Genomic DNA, 18,904 nt, shown 5'->3' with positions numbered 1-18,904 from the left:
GAGAAAGACAGATACCATATGGTTTCACTCTTATGTGGATCCTGAGAAACTTAACAGAAACCCATGGGGGAGGGGAAGGAAAAAAAAGAAAAAAAAGAAAAAAAAGAGGTTAGAGTGGGAGAGAGAGCCAAAGCATAAGAGACTGTTAAAAACTGAGAACAAACTGAGGGTTGATGGGGGGTAGGAGGGAGTGGAGGGTAGGTGATGGACATTGAAGAGGGCATCTTTTGGGATGAGCACTGGGTGTTGTATGGAAACTAATTTGACAATAAATTTCATATAATAAAAAAATAAAAGTAAAAGTAAAAAAATAAAATAAAATAAATATCTGGTAGAATTCCCCTGGGAAACCATCTGGCCCTGGTCTTTTTTTTTTTGTTGGGAGACTTTTTATTACTGATTCAGTTTATTTGCTGGTTATGGGTCTTTTCAAGTTTTCTATTTCTTTCTGTTGCAGTTCTTGTAGTTTGCATGTTTTTAGGAATTTATATATTTCTTCAAGATTGTTCAGTTTGTTGGCATATGATTTTTCATAATATTCTATTATAATAGTTTGTATTTCTCTGGTGTCAGTTGTGATCTCTCTTACGTTCATGATTTTTTTTGGGTACTTTCTCTTTCTTTTTGAGAAATCTGGTTAGGGGTTTATCAATTTTGTTTATTCTTTCAAAGAACCAGCTCTTAATTTTGTTTTTCATTTGTCCTGTTTTGTGTGTGTGTGTGTGTGTGTGTGTGTGTGTGTGTGTTTCTATGATATTTATATCTGCTGTAATCTTTATTATTTCCCTTCTTCTGCTGGCTTTAGGCTTTATTTGCTGTTCTTTCTCTAGCTCCTTTAGATGTAAGGTTATGCTGAGTATTTGAGACATTTCTGAGGTAGGTAGGCCTGTATTGCAATGTACTTCCCTCTAAGGACCACCTTTGCTGCCTGTCAAAGGTTTTGGACTATTGTGTTTTCATTTCCATTTGCTTTCATGCATTTTTTAAATTTCTTCTTTAATTTCCTTGTTAATCTATTCATTATTTAGGTGAATGTTTCTTAACCTTCATGTATTTAAGGGCTTTTTTTCCTTGTGGTTGACTTCATGTTTCATAACATTGTGATCTGACAATATGCATGTCATGATCAAAAACTTTTTGTGCTTGTTGAGGCCTGATTTGTGACTCAGTATGTGATCTCCTCTGGAGAATGTCTCATGTATATTTAAAAAGAATGTCTATTCTGCGGCTTTAGGATGAAATGTTCTGAATATATCTGTTAAATCCATCTGTTCCAGTGTGTCTTTCAAAGCCATTGTTTCCTTGTTGATTTCCTGCTTAGATAATATGTCCATTGTTGTAAGTGGGGTGTTAAAGTCCCCTTTTGATGTCCATTAGCATGATAGAGGGTTCTCTATCCCCTCACTTTCAATCTTCAGGTGACTCTAGGTCTAAAATGAGTCTCTTGAGGCAATGTATAGATAGGTCTTGTTTTCTAACCCATTCAGTTACCCTGTGTCTTTTGATTGGATCAGTTTGTCCATTTACATTTAATTGATAGGTAAGAATTTAGTGCCTTTGTGTTACCTATAAAGTTGGTATTTCTGGTGATGTTCTCTGTTCCTTTCTAGTCTTTGTTGCTTTTGGTCCTTTCCCCCTACTCAAGAGTCTCCTTTAACATTTCTTGCAGGGCTAGTTTAGTGGTCATGAACTCTTTTAGTTTTTGTTTGTCTGCGAAGCTTTTTATCTCTCCTATTCTGAATGATGATCTTGCTGGATATTCTTGGATGCATATTTATCCCATTCAGCATGTTGAATATGTCATCACAGTCCCTTCTGGCTGCCAAGTTTCTGTGGAGAGATCTGCTGCTAACCTGATTTGTCTTCTCTTATAGTTTAGGGATTTCTTTTCCCTAATTGTTTTCAGGATTCTTTCCTTATCTTTGTATTTTGCAAATTTAACTATTGTATGTCTTGGTGTTGGCCTACTTTTTTTTTATTTTGATGGGAATTCTCTGTGTCTCCTGAATTTGGTTATTTGTATCCTCCAGATTAGGGAAGTTTTCTGCTCTAGTTTGCTCAATAAATTTATGCACCTTTTTCCCCCTCTCTCCTTCTTCTGGGACTCCTATGATACAAATGTTATCATGCTTTACAGAGTCACTGAATTCCCTTAGTCTCTATTCATGATCCATTATTTTTCTTTCCAGCTTCATTATTTTCCATAATTTTATCTTCTCTATCACTGATTCATAGCTCTGATTCACCCATCCTAGTTGTCATTGTGTCCAGTCAACCTTGTATCTCAGAGAATTTTTTAAATTTCAGCCTGACTAGTTTTTAGTTCTTTTATCCCTGCAGTAAGGGATTCTCTAACATCTTCTATGCTTTTCTCAAGCCCATCTATTATCCTTGTAATTGTTGTTTTAATTTCTGGTTCAGGCATCTTATATCTGTATTGATTAACTCCCTGGCCATTGCTTCTTCTTCCTACTCTTTTTTTGGGGGTGAATTCCTACATATTGTCATTTTGTCTAAGTCACTGTTGTGTGTGTGTTTGTGTGTGTGTGTGTGTGTGTGTGTGATTTTCAGAAAAGCCACTTATATTCCTCCCCCTGATAGTAATGTCTTTATTAGGAAAAGATAGATAGATAGATAGATAGATAGATAAATAAATAAATAAATAAAAGGGCCTTTACTGCCTTGAGCCTGGTACTTCAGGAGGTGTTTCAGAGTGTACACTCTGCTATTGTGTTTTGGCTTCTCCTTCCCTCACATCAGTCCTCTGCAGAGTTTCTCCTTGCCTTCAGTGGAGGTGTTTGTGCTTTGTTCACTGTTTGTCAAGTTTTAGCTAGGTGTATGCTGGTCTTCTTGTTAAAAGAAGTTAGATCCAAAAAAAGAGGATAGATCCTATTTTCCCTAGATCTGATGCTCTGCATTACTCTATAATCAGTAGACTTGGTTTATGCTGGTGTTCTGGGAGAGGTGCCTGCTCCACTGTCAGGTGGACTTGCCCTAGTGGAGATGCACCTGCAGGGCTCAGTTGGGTGTGGTTTGGTGTAAGCAGCTCCAGCCTCCACTGGATGGTGTTGTGTTGCTCAGTGAAGTGGGTCAGTGCTTATGGGTGGGAGGAAATGGTGCTACTCTGCTCTCTTCAGGAAGCTCTCACAGAAGAGCAAACATTCATGTCTCCTTTTCCCCCAGCTTCCATCAAATCCCTGCCTTCATTAGGTCTCTGTGTTTGAGGTGTCTGGCTGCTAGGCAGCATAGTCTTCCTGTGTTTTGTCTCAGGGGCATGGCTGGATTTCAAACCTCCAAATTTTAGGGATCTGCATGATGTGGTCCTGCACTGATACACTGGGGAGTGTTTTGCCACGCTGTGGCTGCCTCCAGTTCATCCCAGAAAATGGTCACTGGACTGCACAGTGGTTTGGAATTTATGGTAGAGCACAGCAAACACCTGGCACCAAAGTTTTTTGCCCTAAGTTGGTGTCTTTGTTCGTATGCTAGTGAACATTGCAGCATGTTGGGTCCACCAGTTCTTTTGTCCCCAGAGAGGCTGTGCCACCACTCCAAAATGCATTCCCAGAAAGGGAACTGCTTTTCCCTTTGTGACCCACGGGATCCTCAGACCATGCATCCCATTTGCCAGTCTCTGGCCTCCTTGCCCTCTGAGTACTGAGTACTGTTAAGCCCACCAGGCACGGCCCTGGCATTGCATGGACTTCTAAAACTTAAGACTTTGTGCTCCACTGCTTATTAAAGCTTTCTGTGGTCAGTCCCTCTCCTTTCTCCTCTTCAATGGTTTTAGGGAAGAGTTTTTCTTGTGCAGTCCCCTGCACGTGCTTTCACTCTTTGTCTCTCTCTCTTTCTCTTGCTACTCTCTCATGTTCATGATTTCCTTCCCTCTGTGGCACCTGCAGTCCTTTTCTCCCCCAAATTAATTCTCTATAGCTCCTACCTTCCATAAGGCCATTTTTCTACCTGTAGATGTGCAGTTTGTTCTTTAAGCCCTCTGATCAATTTCATAGGTTTTCAGAATGATTTGATATGTATTTAACAGTGTTCAAGGGATGAGCCAAGCTTAGTGTCCCCCTACTCCTCCACCATCTTAACTCCTCTCATCAGTAGAATTTTTTAAGTGGAAGAGAAATAAATGTGTATCCTTAGCTTAGTAGATCTTCTAGTTCATTTCTTGGTAAAATGTATAGGATTATCTTAATAAGAGAAATCAAGGCCTCAGAAATTCCTTACCATAAATTATTCTGTGAATGTTAGTATCCAGAGGGAGCCCACTCATTTCATTAACATTTGGTCCCAAACTCCCAGACTCAAAATCTATCACACATTTTCAGTATAGATGATACCCCACTGTCTTTGGCCCCTAGAAAAGTTCTTTGTAAGTGGTAAGTGTGTTGGTATGATAGATACAAGGAATATAGGAATGGTGGCTATTGGAAGATAGTACTTGTGCATTTATCTGAGATAAAATGGAGTATCTTAGAAACAAATTGTGCTATTGTAGAGTCTATAAAAGTGAGAATATCATTAGGAAGTTTCAAGAATTATATAATGGAAGTTGCAGGTATTCAAAGTGGTTATTCAGTTGAACTTAGTGTGTGTGATCTCATGAATGGTAATGGATTGCTTATAAAGTATCTGTAGGATCGTTTATGTTAATAGTGATCTCATTTGATTCAGTATTCCAAATTCACCAATTCCCAAAATGTATTTACATAGGTTGAGATGGCTACGTGATCTCCCACTGGTCCTCTGAACCCTGGCTCAGTTTGGAACTTTGTATGGGTCAGTATTATATTCTTGTTATTAGTGAACTGTGGCATCTGGTGTGGTATGAGACACCCATTCCTAAAATTTTTGGCTTACCACAGTGGCAATCCCCTTCACTGGTTAAAAAATAAAGTAAATTGTTATTATACATATATAGTGGTTCAAAGAGCTTTATTTATCTCATATAATATTCTAGAGGTAGGCATGTTATCAGAGGCATTTCAGCAACTTTGCTGTAATGACATTTTCCAGGAACTTGTCTTTATTCTTGCTTAGCAATCCCTTGTGTCTCTGGTAGAAGGTGGTTTCCCAGCACAAAATCTTCATACCAGTCCATGGAATCAAGGAAAGAGGAAATGAGAGTGTACTTAGCTTCTACTTACTGATATTAACTTGATGTTTTGGATATATAATATCTACTGCTTTTCCTCTGGCCAGAATCTAGTCACATAACCACATCTGGTTGCAAGAGAGTCTGAGAAATGTTTTCTTTAGCTTGGTTTCTGTTGCCCTGCTATTAATAAGAAACTTCTGTCACTAGTGGAAAAAAGAAGGAATGGATATTGGGAGGAAATGCCAGTTTCTATGCTATCTTTCCTCTCTCTTTAGCTCAGCATTAGTCATTATAAGTTATGGTAGCATGATACTCTTTGTACTAGTCATGTTTGTCTGGAGTGCTGAAGTTTATATACAGAAGGCAGAGATCAGTATGGATTTGAATATCATCAACTGTTTTATTGATGATAATAAGCAAGATTTCACTGTAAACTCCTAGCTTCATCCCTTCCTGTAGAGATCTCAGGTAGGATTTTCTTAGTACCATTTTCTAGGAGCTGTCCAATATTCACATGACTACTGTGGAAAATATCCTATTAATATAGTATGGTCTAATAATACATTTATTCATATTTGTTTATACTGTAGTGGGTACCTAACCAGATCTGGTCCAATTGCAGTACTCTCCAACCTTGCTACAGTTGGTCTGTGTTAAGATGAGCATCTGACTCATGTTAAGGGAGATTGGGAAGTCCTGAGTCTCTTCTCTGGAATTTTGGGCCATTGAACAAGAGAATTTTCCCTCTAAGTACTCAAAATATCATATGTATAGCTCTAGAGTTTTTGACAGCTATGCTTTTGACCATGTGGAGAAAGGTGGGCCTCAAAGAAATGGAGAAATGAAGCTGGAGTGTAATCATATATGAAAACAAGAGAAAGGGAGATAAACTACTTATATTTCTTCCTTTAATGCCAGTGTAATAAATAATATTTAATCTGCTTGCTCTTGTCTCATAATTTTTATGGATTTTCTGGACTTGTTAGAAGTGGTTATTTTTCCATCATTTCAGTTGGTGTACAGCAGTACTCTATAGTTTATTAAAGGTGGAAAAGAATTGTAGGTCAAAGGGCTTCAGATTCTATGAGTAAGACTTATTTATCTTAAATTGCTCTTAAGACTGTCTTAGAAGCCATGAAGAAAAGATTTCTACTTTCTCCTCTCATCATTTGTGGAAAGTTTAAATTGGTTCTATCTGCAAATTCTTTGAAAAATGTAGCATTGATATGGCCTCTTTTAATAAAAATAGGGGATCACAAAACAGAAAATATAATGAAATTAGTGAGGTGACATTGGAAATATAATTTAGAAGAGATTACTAAGAAGTTTGTTTCAAACATTAATCTTTGAAAATCTCTATTGCTTTGGGGCACCTGGGTGGCTCAGTTGGTTGAGCATCTGACTCTCGGTTTCGGCTCAGGTTATGATCTGACAGTTCATGGGATCAAGCCCCACACTGGGCTCTGCACTTATAACGTGGAACCTGCTTGGGATTCTCTCTCTTCCCATCTCTCTGCCCTTCCCCTTTTCACGCTCTCTTTCTGTCAAAATAAATAAATAAACTTTCAAAAAAAATATGTATTGCCTCAAAGAGAGTAGGTATGGTTCGTATTGGAGGTCTTGATTTTGGATGTCAAACTCCATAAGGAAGAACGATTATGGGATATAGTTATCCAAGGTGTTGATTTTTTCATTCATTGAATAAATATTTATATAACACTTTAATTGGGTATGGCACTACCCTTCTAGCACTGGAAACCCAGTGATGGACAAGACAAAAAAAAAAAGATGTATATTGGAGGTTATAGTCCAGATGGAGGTTATAGTCCAGTGATGGGATCAGGCAATAGACATAAAAAGAAGAGCAGTGTTGCTGAAGTGTAGTAAACCAAACTGAGTAAAGACCATGGCAATAAAATTGGATTTTATCCTTGGGGTAGTATGAAGCCCTTAGAGATATTTAAGTAGGAGACTAATATATGATTTTTATTTATTTATTTTTTAATGACTGATTTATGGTATGGAGAATGCACTATTTTAGGGAGTGGAAAAACAGAAGCAGGGAATCACTTAGAAGGCTGTTGTAGAATATTAGAAGAGAATTGATGATAGCTCAACTAGAGTTGTAGCCAGTGAGAAGGTAAGAAGTAATCATACTCTGGCTATATTTAGGAGATAGTGTCAGTAAGACTTGGATTAGGTGGTAGAGACAGGCGGTAAGGGGAAAAAAGAAATCAAGGAAGATTCTTATTTTGGCCTGAACATCTGGTTGACTAATTGTCCTAAAAACTGAAATAAGGAAGTCTAGGGGTAAATCAGAGTATGTTGAACCGAAGATGAAGTTGAGTTAGATGTCAGGTTATGAAAGCTAAAATTTTAGCTAACATTTCATTGGCTCCCTTTATTCTAGTTGAGAAGAGGTAGCCTTTTATTCCATCTAACTGGAAACATAAGCCAGTAGTCTCTAATAGCAGTCAAGGAGTATAGCCTAAACATTCCTAATGCTCAATGCTATATATGAGGATTGCCTAAATTTTTTGCAATAATTTTCCAATACTTATATCTATTGCCCTAGTACCAGCCATGCACAAATATCTATGCCAGTGTATTTACTATTTAATTGTATTCCATAGCATTTTATAATAGTGTATAGGCAATCTAAATACACTATTTGGACTATGGAAGGACAGATTCTTTTAGTAGATTTGGTTGCTATACTGGATATGAGGTAACATTTTGACATGTGACTTCACATTTGCAAAGTGTTGCCCTTTTAGTGTTTCCATCTTACTCTGGAAAACACAGACTGGTCTGAGAGAAAGTCTCTAACACTAATGAAAGATGGTATTCAGGAGAGAAATTAATATAAAGCTCATTGGTATCTTCACAAAAGATGGACTAATAAAAAATAGGCTAGTTGAAGAACATTAGTTTTAAGAGAATTCATTTGACTACGGATCTTTCTCAACTTATGATAGGGTTACATCTTGATAAACCATACATTTAATACACTTAACCTACTGAACATCAGAGCCTAGGCTATGATGAGCCTACCTTAAAGGTGCTCAGAAAGAACCCTTACATTAGCCTACAATAGGGCAAAATCATCTAACACAAAGCTTATTTTGTAACAAAGTATTGAATATCTCATGTAATTTTTTGGCTACTATACGTAAAGTGAAAAACAGAATGGTTATACGCATACATAATGGTTGTAAGTATATTGGTTGTTTATGCTTATGATCATGAGGCTGACTTGGAATTGTGGCTTGCTGCTGCTGCCCAGCATCACAAGTGAGTATCATACCACTTAGCCCAGGAAAAGATTAAGATTTAAATTCTGAAGTACAGATTCTACTGAATGCATATTGTTTTTGCACCATCATAAATTTAAAAAAAATGTTAAGTTGAAATGTGAGTCGGGAACTGTCTGTATTCTGTGACTAAACATAATTTTTATATTATATCTCCAAACTGGATTGAATTATCCAATTTCTGACTTGTCCTGGGTAATATCTTGGTGTTTAACAAGTCCTGAATTGGCATTCTTGACCTGGTATTTCAGATTTACAAGTGAACTGATTAGACATTGTGAATACTTAGAAATAACATTGTCTGTCCTAATGGTACTATACAATCACCTTTGATGGACCAATGTTTAAAACTGGTGAAAAGAGAATTAGGAAATGGTAAAGAAAGAAAAAGAATGTTGGGGAAGATGTAGTTAATGAAAGGAGCAGGTAAACAAGAGAAATCCTCTTGATCCTAAAAGAAAATGGAAAAGGATTAGATGGGAATTCACAGTGGCTAAATAAACATCATGTTAATTAATTCTCATAACAATCTATTGAGGTAGATACTGTTTACTTTTATAGATGAGGCAGCTGGGCTTAGCAAGCTTCATTTTAGAGAAGGTAACTGTGCTAGGCAGAATTTTTTTTCTTAAAGTTTTAATTTAAATTCTAGTTAATTAACATACAGGGTAATAGTAGTTCAGGGAATAGACTGTTCCTGATATATAATTCCAATATAGTGATTCAACAATTCTGTACAACATTCAGTGCTCATTGCAACAAGTGTACTCCTTATCACCTATCACCCATTTAACCCACCCACTCCCTAACTGCCTGTCCTCTGGTAACCATCAGTTTGTTCTCCATTGTTAATAGTCTGTTTATTGGTTTGCCTGCCTCTCTCCTTTTCCCCTTTGCTCATTTGTTTTCTTTCTTCAATTCTGCATATGAGTGAAATCATATGGTATTTGTCATTCACTGACTTATTCCACTTAGCATAATATTCTCTAGTTTCATCCACATCATTGAAAATGACAAGATTTCATTCTTTTTTTTATGGCTGAGTAATATTCCAGTGTGTGTGTGTGTGTGTGTGTGTGTATGTAAATATATATATGTGTGTGTATATATATATATATATATATATATATATATATATATATATACACTACTGTATCCATTCATCAATTGATGGACACTTGGGCTGTTTTCATAATTTGGCTAGTGTAGATAATACTGTTATAACCATCAGGGTGCTTGTATCCTTTCAAAATAGTATTTTTGTATTCCTTGGGTAAATACCTACTGCAATTGCTGAATCATAAAGTACTTCTATTTTTAACTTTTTGAGAAACCTTCATACTGTTTTCCACAGTGAGTCCACCAGTTTGTGTTCCCAACAACAGTGCAAGAGGGTTCCTCTTTCTCCACATCTCAACAACACCTGTTATTTCCTGTGTTGTTATTTTTAGCCATTATGAAAGGTGTGAGGTGGTATCTCATCATGGTTTTGGTTTGTATTTCCCTGATGATTGATGTTGAACATCTTTTCATGTGTCTGTTAGCTATCTGGATGTCCTCTTTGCAAAAAATGTCTCTTCAAGTCTTCTTCCCATTTCTTAACTGGATTATTTGTTTTTTGGTTGTTGAGTTTGATAAGTTCTTTATAGATTTTGGATACTAACCCATTGTCAGATATGCCATTTGCAAATATCTTCTCCTGTTCCATAAGTTGCCTTTTAGTTTTGTTGATTGTTTCCTTCACTGTGCAGACACTTTATTTTGATGTAGCCCCAATAGTTTATTCTTGCATTGTTTCCTTTCCCTCAGGAGACATATCTAGAAAGAAGTTGCTATGGCCATTGTCAACATTTAGGTCTTTAATCCATTTTGAATTTACTTTTGTGTATGGTGTAAGTAAGTGGTCTAGTTTCATTCATCTGCATGTTGCTGTCCAGTTTTCCCAACACTATTTGTTGAGGAAACTGTCTTTTTTCCATTGGATATTCTTTCTTTCTTTCTTGATGATTAATTGACCATACAATTGTGGTTTCATTTTTGGGTTCTATATTCTGTTCCATTGATCTATGTGCCTTTTTTTAAACTTATATTTGCCAGTACCATACTGTTCTGGTAACTACAGCTTTGTAATATAAGACAAAGTCCAGAAATGTGATGCCTCCAGCTTTGCTATTCTTTTGCAGGACTGCTTTGTGATTTAGGGTCTTTTGTGATTTCATGCAAATTCAAGACTCTGCTAGCGTTCAGGCCTTGGATTAATCCCCTTCCTTTGAGTTGGGGTAGAACCAGTGAATATGTGATGGAATGTCAATCCTGTGATTATAGTTAATAGTAAAGATGAAGGAATTTTGAAGATGTAATTAAGGTCCATAATTAGTGAACTTTGAGTTAAGCGAAAAGGAAGATCATTCTGAGTGAGCCTGACCTAATCATGTGAGCCCTTTAAAAGATGGGAGATGTCAGAGAGATTCTCTTGCTGGCTTGGAAGAAACAAACTGTCACGTTGTGAAAGGGCCATGTGACTAGGATGTGAGGGGAGTTCTAGGAGCCAAGAGCAACCCCTGCCAGATGGTAAGCAAATGAAGCTATGGCTACAAAAAAAAACCCTGAATTCTACCAACAACCAATAAGCTCAGAAGAGGACTTCAGCCTCTGATGAGACTGCAGCCCCAGCCAGTAACATTATTTAGCCTTATGAGACTCTTGAGCACAGAGAGACCTCACTTGTGTAATATAAATGGGTGTTGTTTTAAATTGCCAAGATTTTGGTAATATTTTACACAGTGATCAAAACTAAATACAGTAATGAAGGGAAAAGGTAGGTAATAGGTTGGCAGCTTTGCTCCTTTCATTTTAGACTTTCTGAAAGTACAATTAGGTTTCTTCAATGAGATTTTGTAATAGACCTGGCTTTTTATATGTTCCTACTCACAAACTAAGAAAATGAGTATCGTTTTCTTGCATTATCTCTCTATTGCCTTGTTCATAGAGCACTCTCATGGTTTACACTTCTGTAACTCTCCTTTCCCCTCATGATATCTTTTGTGATGCAAATAATTGAAAATGAAACAAAAGGGGAAATAATTATGAGCACTACTTTTCACTTTAATTCTCTTTTATTAAACAATCTCACTAGGAAAACTTTTGAATTAGATGCTAATATTAGAAGGCAAAGTAAATATGTAAGAGAGAATGAACTGAGATGAAGAAGGGAGTTTTAATCCAAATATATTTCTAACTCTGACAGGTTCAAAAAATGCACCATTTGCCTGCTATGAAGAAATACAGTCTCACGCTGATAGGTTTGGGAACTGTGGTAAAATAAGAGGCAAATTTCAATCCTGTTCATGGAGGTATGCCATGGGAATATTAAAGATACTTTTCTTATGTTCTATAAGATTTTTTTTTAGTTTTTCTCTCTATATTTCATTCATTCCAGTGGTTTCAAGTATCACATGTGTAAGGGAGTGAATTTTAAATCAAAATCTGTAGCCCTGACATCTTTCTTGTGTTATAGGCTAAATTTCTATCTAATTTTAAACATCTATATGTGGGTGATCATTAGACTTCTAAATTCAATCCAAGATTGAAAGTAATAATATCCATTGCACTTTTCTTCTTTGAACCTGCTCATTTTTCTTTTTTCTTCAAATTTTTTTTTCAACATTTTTAATTTATTTTTGGGACAGAGAGAGACAGAGCATGAACGGGGGAGGGGCAGAGAGAGAGGGAGACACAGAATCGGAAACAGGCTCTAGGCTCCGAGCCATCAGCCCAGAGCCTGACGCGGGGCTCGAACTCACGGACCGCGAGATCGTGACCTGGCTGAAGTCGGACGCTTAACCGACTGCGCCACCCAGGTGCCCCAGCTGCTCATTTTTCTTTATAAAAATACTATCCTCACTCACTTGATTGTTTGCCCAAGCTGAAGACTGCCCAGTGTCCGTAAAATGAAATTAAATTTCCCCTGCATTTGAAAAGCAAGATTTTTGATATTTTGGTCGTTAATTTGTTTTAAACATTTATTAAGAACCTACTGTTTGGGGTGACTGGGTGGCTCAGTCGCTTAAGTGTCAGACTTTGGCTCAGGTCACAATCTCATGGTTGGTGAGCCTGAGCCCTATGCCAGGCTCTGTGATGACATCTGAGAGCCTGGAGCCTGCTTTGGATTCTGTGTCTCCCTCTCTCTCTGCCCCTCCCCCACTTACACTCTGTCTCTCTCAAAAACAAATAAACATTAAAAAATGTACATTTTAAAAGAATCTGCTATGTGCTGGACACTGAACTAGATACTCATTAGCAAGCATACATGGCCCTTGTACTTACTGAATTTGTACACTGGTAAACACACCACATAGTTTTGTTTCCTTGGTTGGTTATGCTGTTAATTTTGTTTGGAAATACCTTACTCTGGGGTGCCTGGGTTGCTCAATTGGTTAAGCGTCCGACTTCAGCTCAGGTCATGAACTCACGGTTCATGAGTTCAAGCCCCGCACTGGGCTCTGTGCTGACAGCTCAGAACCTGGAGCCTGCTTTGGATTCTGTGTCTCCCTCTCTCTCTGCCCCTCCCCCACTTTCACTTTCTTCTCTCTCTCTCTCTCTCTCTCTCTCTCTCTCTCTCTCTCTCTCTCAAAAATAAATAAATGTTAAAAAAAAATAGAAATACCTTACTCTGGCTATTGAAATTCTACTAATTTGTAAACTTTGACTTAGATTTATGAATCATCTTCTCTATGAAGTTTCTCCTAATTGCTAAGTTAGAATGGGTCCTCATCTTAAATCTCTGTGAGAATTAATTTATTGTGGCACTTTTAATGGGATTTATATTACATTTAGTATTAAACTGTAAGGTCCTTGAGGTTAAGAGTAACAACTTATCACTCTGTCCCTCTACAGAGGGATATGAGATACTTGAGTGAATTGATTATTTGACAGTAAGTATATAATTCTTCACAGTGAATAAAAGACCTTTCATTAGCAGCATTGAAAGATAAGCTTGCAGAGTGATTTTATTTTTAATTTTTAAAATATTTATTCATTTTTGAGAGAGAAAGAGAGAGGGAGAGAGAGAGAGAAGGAGTGTGCATTGGGAGGGACAGAGAGAGAGGGACACACAGAACTCAAAGCAGGCTCCAGGCTCCAGGCTGTCAGCACAGAGCACAACACAGGATTTGAACTCATGAACTGTGAGATCATGACCTGAGCCAAAGTCAGACGCTCAGCCAACTGAGCCACCCAGGCATCTCTGGAGTATTTACTTTAAATGTTAGTGTTAAAATGTTACATTTTCCCTAGTTACATTTGCCATAAATGGAGAGCTGTACTTGGTTTTGTTTTGGGTTTTTTTGTCAAAGAAAGAAAATCTGAAGCATTTCTAACAAATTCCTAACAAATACCTAATGTGTAATAATCATATAATTTTACTATGTTTGCAGGAATCTTCAATGTGGGAGACTAATTTGTACTTACCCTACACGAATTCCTTTTCGCAAAGAAAATGGCGCTGTGATTTATGCTTTTGTACGAAATAATTTATGTATAACCATAGACTACAGATTGCCTAATGCAAATCAAGATCCAATGAAAGTCTCCAATGGTTCTCATTGTGATGAAGGGAGGGTAAATGATTTAAAATGTATTTTTTTAAATCTAGTTTTATTAATTTCTTTAATATTTTCATTTAAGTATCAAATTTCAGTTCATTTCTATGTAACTTTAAATATTTGAATAAGGAGAAAATGAATAAGCTTCATTTTGTCTCCAGATATTAAGAGGGCAATAGGAATGTTTGATCTTCTTCAGAATTTCAGTATTGTGACCAAGGAAACTCCCAAGTGTTTTGGAACTGGAGTGTGAGGGGAGCTATCTTGTGACTATGTTAAGTACTCCATTGCATGGAAATTCACCTTTCTTCTTAGAGAAGAAAGAAGAAATCCCCCTTAGTAATATATGTCTCTTCATAGCCCAGTAGATAAGAGCACCACTTAGATCAGGCTTCTTAGAATCAATTCTTCAAAACTTCTTATTTTTTGACATTCTGCAAGTAACCTAACCAGTCTGAGATGCCACAACTGGATGTAAAGTGGTGATAGTAATAGCATTTACTCCATGGGGTTATTGCAAAGATTAAATGAGATTCCTGGCACATACAGCTAAATGTAGATTGGCTATTATTATTGATTATTATAATTAACTATGTTTGAGGCTAACCCAAATCTGGAGAAAACATAGGAGGAATAAACTTACTTGAACATTTCATTTAATTCCTGGCCAGATCCTTGCTTATGAGGAATGATAATCTAGTGTAGGCCTTAAATGCCTCCTTAAAGGATGTATATACCAAGGAGCTCAGTAGCTATATTTTGGCTTTGCAGCCAAAACAACTAAAAAATGAAACATAGTCAACAAATGATTTGATATTATTCAGTCGATAATTTAGTAAGAATAGAATCCATTTTATAACATGGACAGTTCTTCTCAGTGTTAATGTATGAAAACACATTTTACCAGATAGTTTTTAATGATATTATAAATCACATTGATGAAACCTTCTTGGCAACTTTTTTTGTCAGTAGCATCCTAATATAACAGGACTCTTCATCTCAGTTTCAACTGAGGCAGGCATGCAATAGATACTACACTCAAAGGGAGTTTTAGACACACCATCAAGGCCAAGAACTAATGAGAAAACTCAACACAGTGAAGGTTTAAAAGAATTGTTAGTTTGTTTGCATTTAGAAAGTGTTTTGTGAGGCTATTTTTTTTAAGTCAGACACTCAACTGAGTGAGCCACCCAGATACCCCTAAAACTATTTTTTTGAAGAGTTGTACTGTGCTTTAACGTTTAAAAGGAAATCATTTTCACATACTACATCCCATTTTAACTTCAAAACAAATCTCAATGCTTTAGAAAAAGTATGATTTGTACTCAGATAAGAAAACTGTATCTTAGAGTAGTTGATATTGCTGTGAATACTGGAGTTGGTAATGTATCCTTAATCCTCTGATTAATACACTTTAAACTTAGAATGATTATATCTGGATGTTTCATACATTCCATAATATAATTTAGATATGTATAGCATATTTTAATAAAAATTCCTATCAACTTTATTAGAGAATTCTAATAATAATTCATATTTGAGGAAAATTTACTATATGTCCTGATTATATTGAATTGATTTTCTTTCGATGCAAACTTTTGATATATGCGACAAATACAGCATATTCTTTTAACTGTGCTCTTAGGAATAGTTTTGTTAGATTTCAGGGTATTATAAGTGGTTATGTGAACATGATTTTTTTTGGTCTTATTTGTATCTCTCACTTCCCTATATTGAATTATTTTTTTAGCTAATTTTTAAAAATAAATGTTTATTTATTTTTGAGAGAGAGGAAGGGGGGGAGAACATGAGTGGGGGAAGGGCAGAGAGAGAGAGAGAGAGAGAGGGAGACAGAGGATCTGAAGAGGGCTCTGCACTGGCAGCAGTGAGCCTGATGTGGACTCGAACCCACAAACTACGAGATCATGCCCTTAGTTGAAGTCAGACAATCAACAGCCTAAGCTACCCAGACTCCCCTAAAACGAATTTTTTACAGCAGTTTTAGGCCCACAGCAAAACTGAAAGGAAGGTACAGAGTTCCCATATACGCCCTTGCTCTCACAGAAGCATAAGACTATTATCAACATCCCCCACTAGAGTGGTACATTTGATACAATTGATGAGCTTGCATTGACACATCATTATCACCCAGTCCATAATTTACATTAGATTTATCTGAAAAATTGCAAAATACTTGGAGATTAAACAACACATTTTTAAATGTGCTAAAGGAGAAATTTTAAGACAATTTGAAAAATATTTTGAACTAAATGAAAATGAAAACACAACATAAAAATTTGCAGGTTACAGCAAAAGCAATACTTGGATGGAAATTTATTACATTGAACACTTATGGTCTTATGGTATAAAATTACTGACTTTTATGTCAAGGCAGCTGGACTCCTTTAACATGGAAAAAAGATTTTTTTTCTTTTTTTAGATCTGTGTAAATGGTGAATGTGTAGAATCAAGAATAATTAAGTCTGAATCATCTGTCTGTTCAAAAAAGTGCAATGGACATGGAGTAAGTAAGCACAAAATTTGTTTCCTCAAATTACATCTATTTGGACACTTTTAAAAAAATTAATTAATTTTTAAATTTACATCCAAGTTAGCATATAGTGCAACAATGATTTCAGGAGTATATTCCTTAATACCCTTAGCCCATCCCCCCTCCCAAAACCCTTCCAGCAAGCCTCTGTTTGTTCTCTATATTTAAGAGTCTTGTTTTGTCCCCCTCACTATTTTTATATTATTTTTGCTTCCTTTCCCTTATGTTCACCTGTTTTGTATCTTAAATTTCACATGTGAGTTAAGTCATATGATATTTGTCTATCTCTGATTGACTAATTTCACTTAGCATAATACCGTCCGGTTCCATCCACATAGTTGCAAATGACAAGATTTCATTCTTTTTGATTGTTGAGTATACATACACCATTGTATACATTCACCACTTCTTCTTTTTCCATTCATCTATCGATGGACATTTGGGCTTTTTCCATACTTTGGCTATTGTCGATAATGCTGCTATAAACATTGGGTGTAAATGCCCCTTCAAAACAGCACACCTATATCCATTGGATAAATACCTAGTAGTGCAATTGCTGGCTCGTGGGGTAGTTCTATTTTTAATTTTTTGAGGAACCTCCATACTGTTTTCCAGAGTGACTGCACAAGTTTGCTTTCCCAGTGCTTTTGCAGAACAAAAGAGATCCTCTTTCTCTGCATCCTTGCCAACATCTGTTGTTTCCTGAGTTGTTAATGTTAGTCATTCTGACAGATGTGAGGTGGTACCTCATTGTGGTTTTGGTTTGTATTTCCTTGCCGATGAGCGATGCTGAGCATCTTTTCATGTGTCTGTTTGCCAACTGGATGCCTTCTTTGGAAAAGTGCCTATTACTGTCTTTTGCCCATTTATTCACTAGATAATTTGGTTTTTGGGTGTTGAGTTTGATAAGTTCTTTATAGATTTTGGATACTAACCCTTTATCTGATATGTCATTTGCACATATCTTCTCCCATTCCATCGGTTGCTTTTTAGTTTTGCTGATTGTTTCCTTCACTGTGCAGAAGTTTTTTATCTTGATGAGATCCCAGTTTGGCTATTCAGGATATTTTGTGGTTCCATGCAAATTTTAGGATTGTTTGCTCTAGCTTTGAGAAGAATGCTGGTGCAATTTTGATTGGGATTGCATTGAATGTGTAAATTGTTTTGGGTAGTATTGACATTTTAACAATATTTGTTTTTCCAGTTCATGAGTATGGAATGTTTTTCCATTTCTTTGTGTATTCTTCAATTTCCTTTATAAGTTTTCCATAGTCTTCAGCATACAAATCTTTTACAACTTTGGTTAGGTTTATTCCTAGGCATTTTATGCTTCTTGGTACAGTTATAAATTGTATCAATTTCTTGATTTCTCTTCTGTTGCTACATTATTGGTGTACATAAATGCTATTTACATTTATGGTGTGTACATTGATTTTGTGTCCTGCGACTTTGCTGAAGTCATGTATCAGTTCTAGCAGCTTCTTGGTGGAGTCTTTCGGGATTTCCATGTAGAGTATCATGTCGTCTGTGAAAAGTGAAAGTTTGACTTCTTTGCCAATCTGGATGCCTTTTATTTCATTTTGTTGTCTGATTGTAGAGGCTAGGACTTCCAACACTATATTAAACAACAGTGGTGAGAGTGGACATTCCTGCTGATTCCTGATCTCAGGGGGTAAGCTCTCAGTTTTTCTCCCTTGAGGATGATATTAGCTGTGGACTTTTCATATTTGGCTTTTATGATGTTAAGGTATGTTCCTCCTATCCCAGCTTCTTGAGGATTTTTATTAAGAAAGGATGCTATATTTTGTCAAATGCTTTTTCTGCATCTATTGACAGGATCATATGGTTCTTATCCTTTCTTCTCTTAATGTGATGTATCACACTGATTGATTTGTGAATATTGAACCAGCCCTGTATCCCAGGAATGAATCCCACTTTATTGTGTTGAATAATTCTTTGGATATACTGTTGAATTCAATTTGTTAGTGTCTTGTTGAGAATTTTTGCATCCATGTTCATCAGGAATATTGGCCTGTAATTCTCCTTTTTAGGGGGTTCTCTGTCTGGTTTGGGAATCAAGGTGATGCTGGCTTGATAGAATGAGTCTGGAAGCTTTCCTTCCATTTCTACTTTTTGGGACAGCTCTCAAGCTGTCAAGGATAGGTATTAACTCTGCTTTAAATGTCTGGTAGAATTCCCCTGGGAAGCCATCTGGCCCAGGAGTCTTATTTGCTGGGAGATTTTTGATAACTGATTCAATTTCTTTGCTGGTTATGGGCCTGTTCAAATTTTCTGTTTCTTCCCCTCTGAGTTTTGTTAGTGTGTGGGTGTC

The 18,904-nt window shown here is 36.5% G+C and overlaps 1 protein-coding gene across 6 annotated transcripts in view; it reads left to right on the top strand.

Annotated features, from left to right (window-relative positions):
- ADAM32 (ADAM metallopeptidase domain 32) overlaps window positions 1–18,904 on the top strand; it is a 173,547-nt gene that overhangs the window by 115,106 nt on the left and 39,537 nt on the right. For all 6 annotated transcript variants that reach the window (XR_009259107.1, XR_009259108.1, XM_058720620.1 and 3 more), the window contains 3 exons: window positions 11,666–11,771; window positions 13,854–14,037; window positions 16,462–16,545. Coding sequence is in view for 4 of the 6 variants with exons in the window: in XM_058720620.1 (XP_058576603.1) it covers window positions 11,666–11,771; window positions 13,854–14,037; window positions 16,462–16,545 (374 nt within the window). In the remaining 2 variants the exon portion in view is untranslated. The remainder of the gene's footprint in view (window positions 1–11,665; window positions 11,772–13,853; window positions 14,038–16,461; window positions 16,546–18,904) is intronic.

The sequence above is a fragment of the Neofelis nebulosa genome, chromosome 3 (genome assembly GCF_028018385.1).
Source record: "Neofelis nebulosa isolate mNeoNeb1 chromosome 3, mNeoNeb1.pri, whole genome shotgun sequence".
NCBI lineage: Eukaryota > Metazoa > Chordata > Mammalia > Carnivora > Felidae > Neofelis > Neofelis nebulosa.
This window is presented reverse-complemented; position numbering and strand designations above follow the sequence as displayed.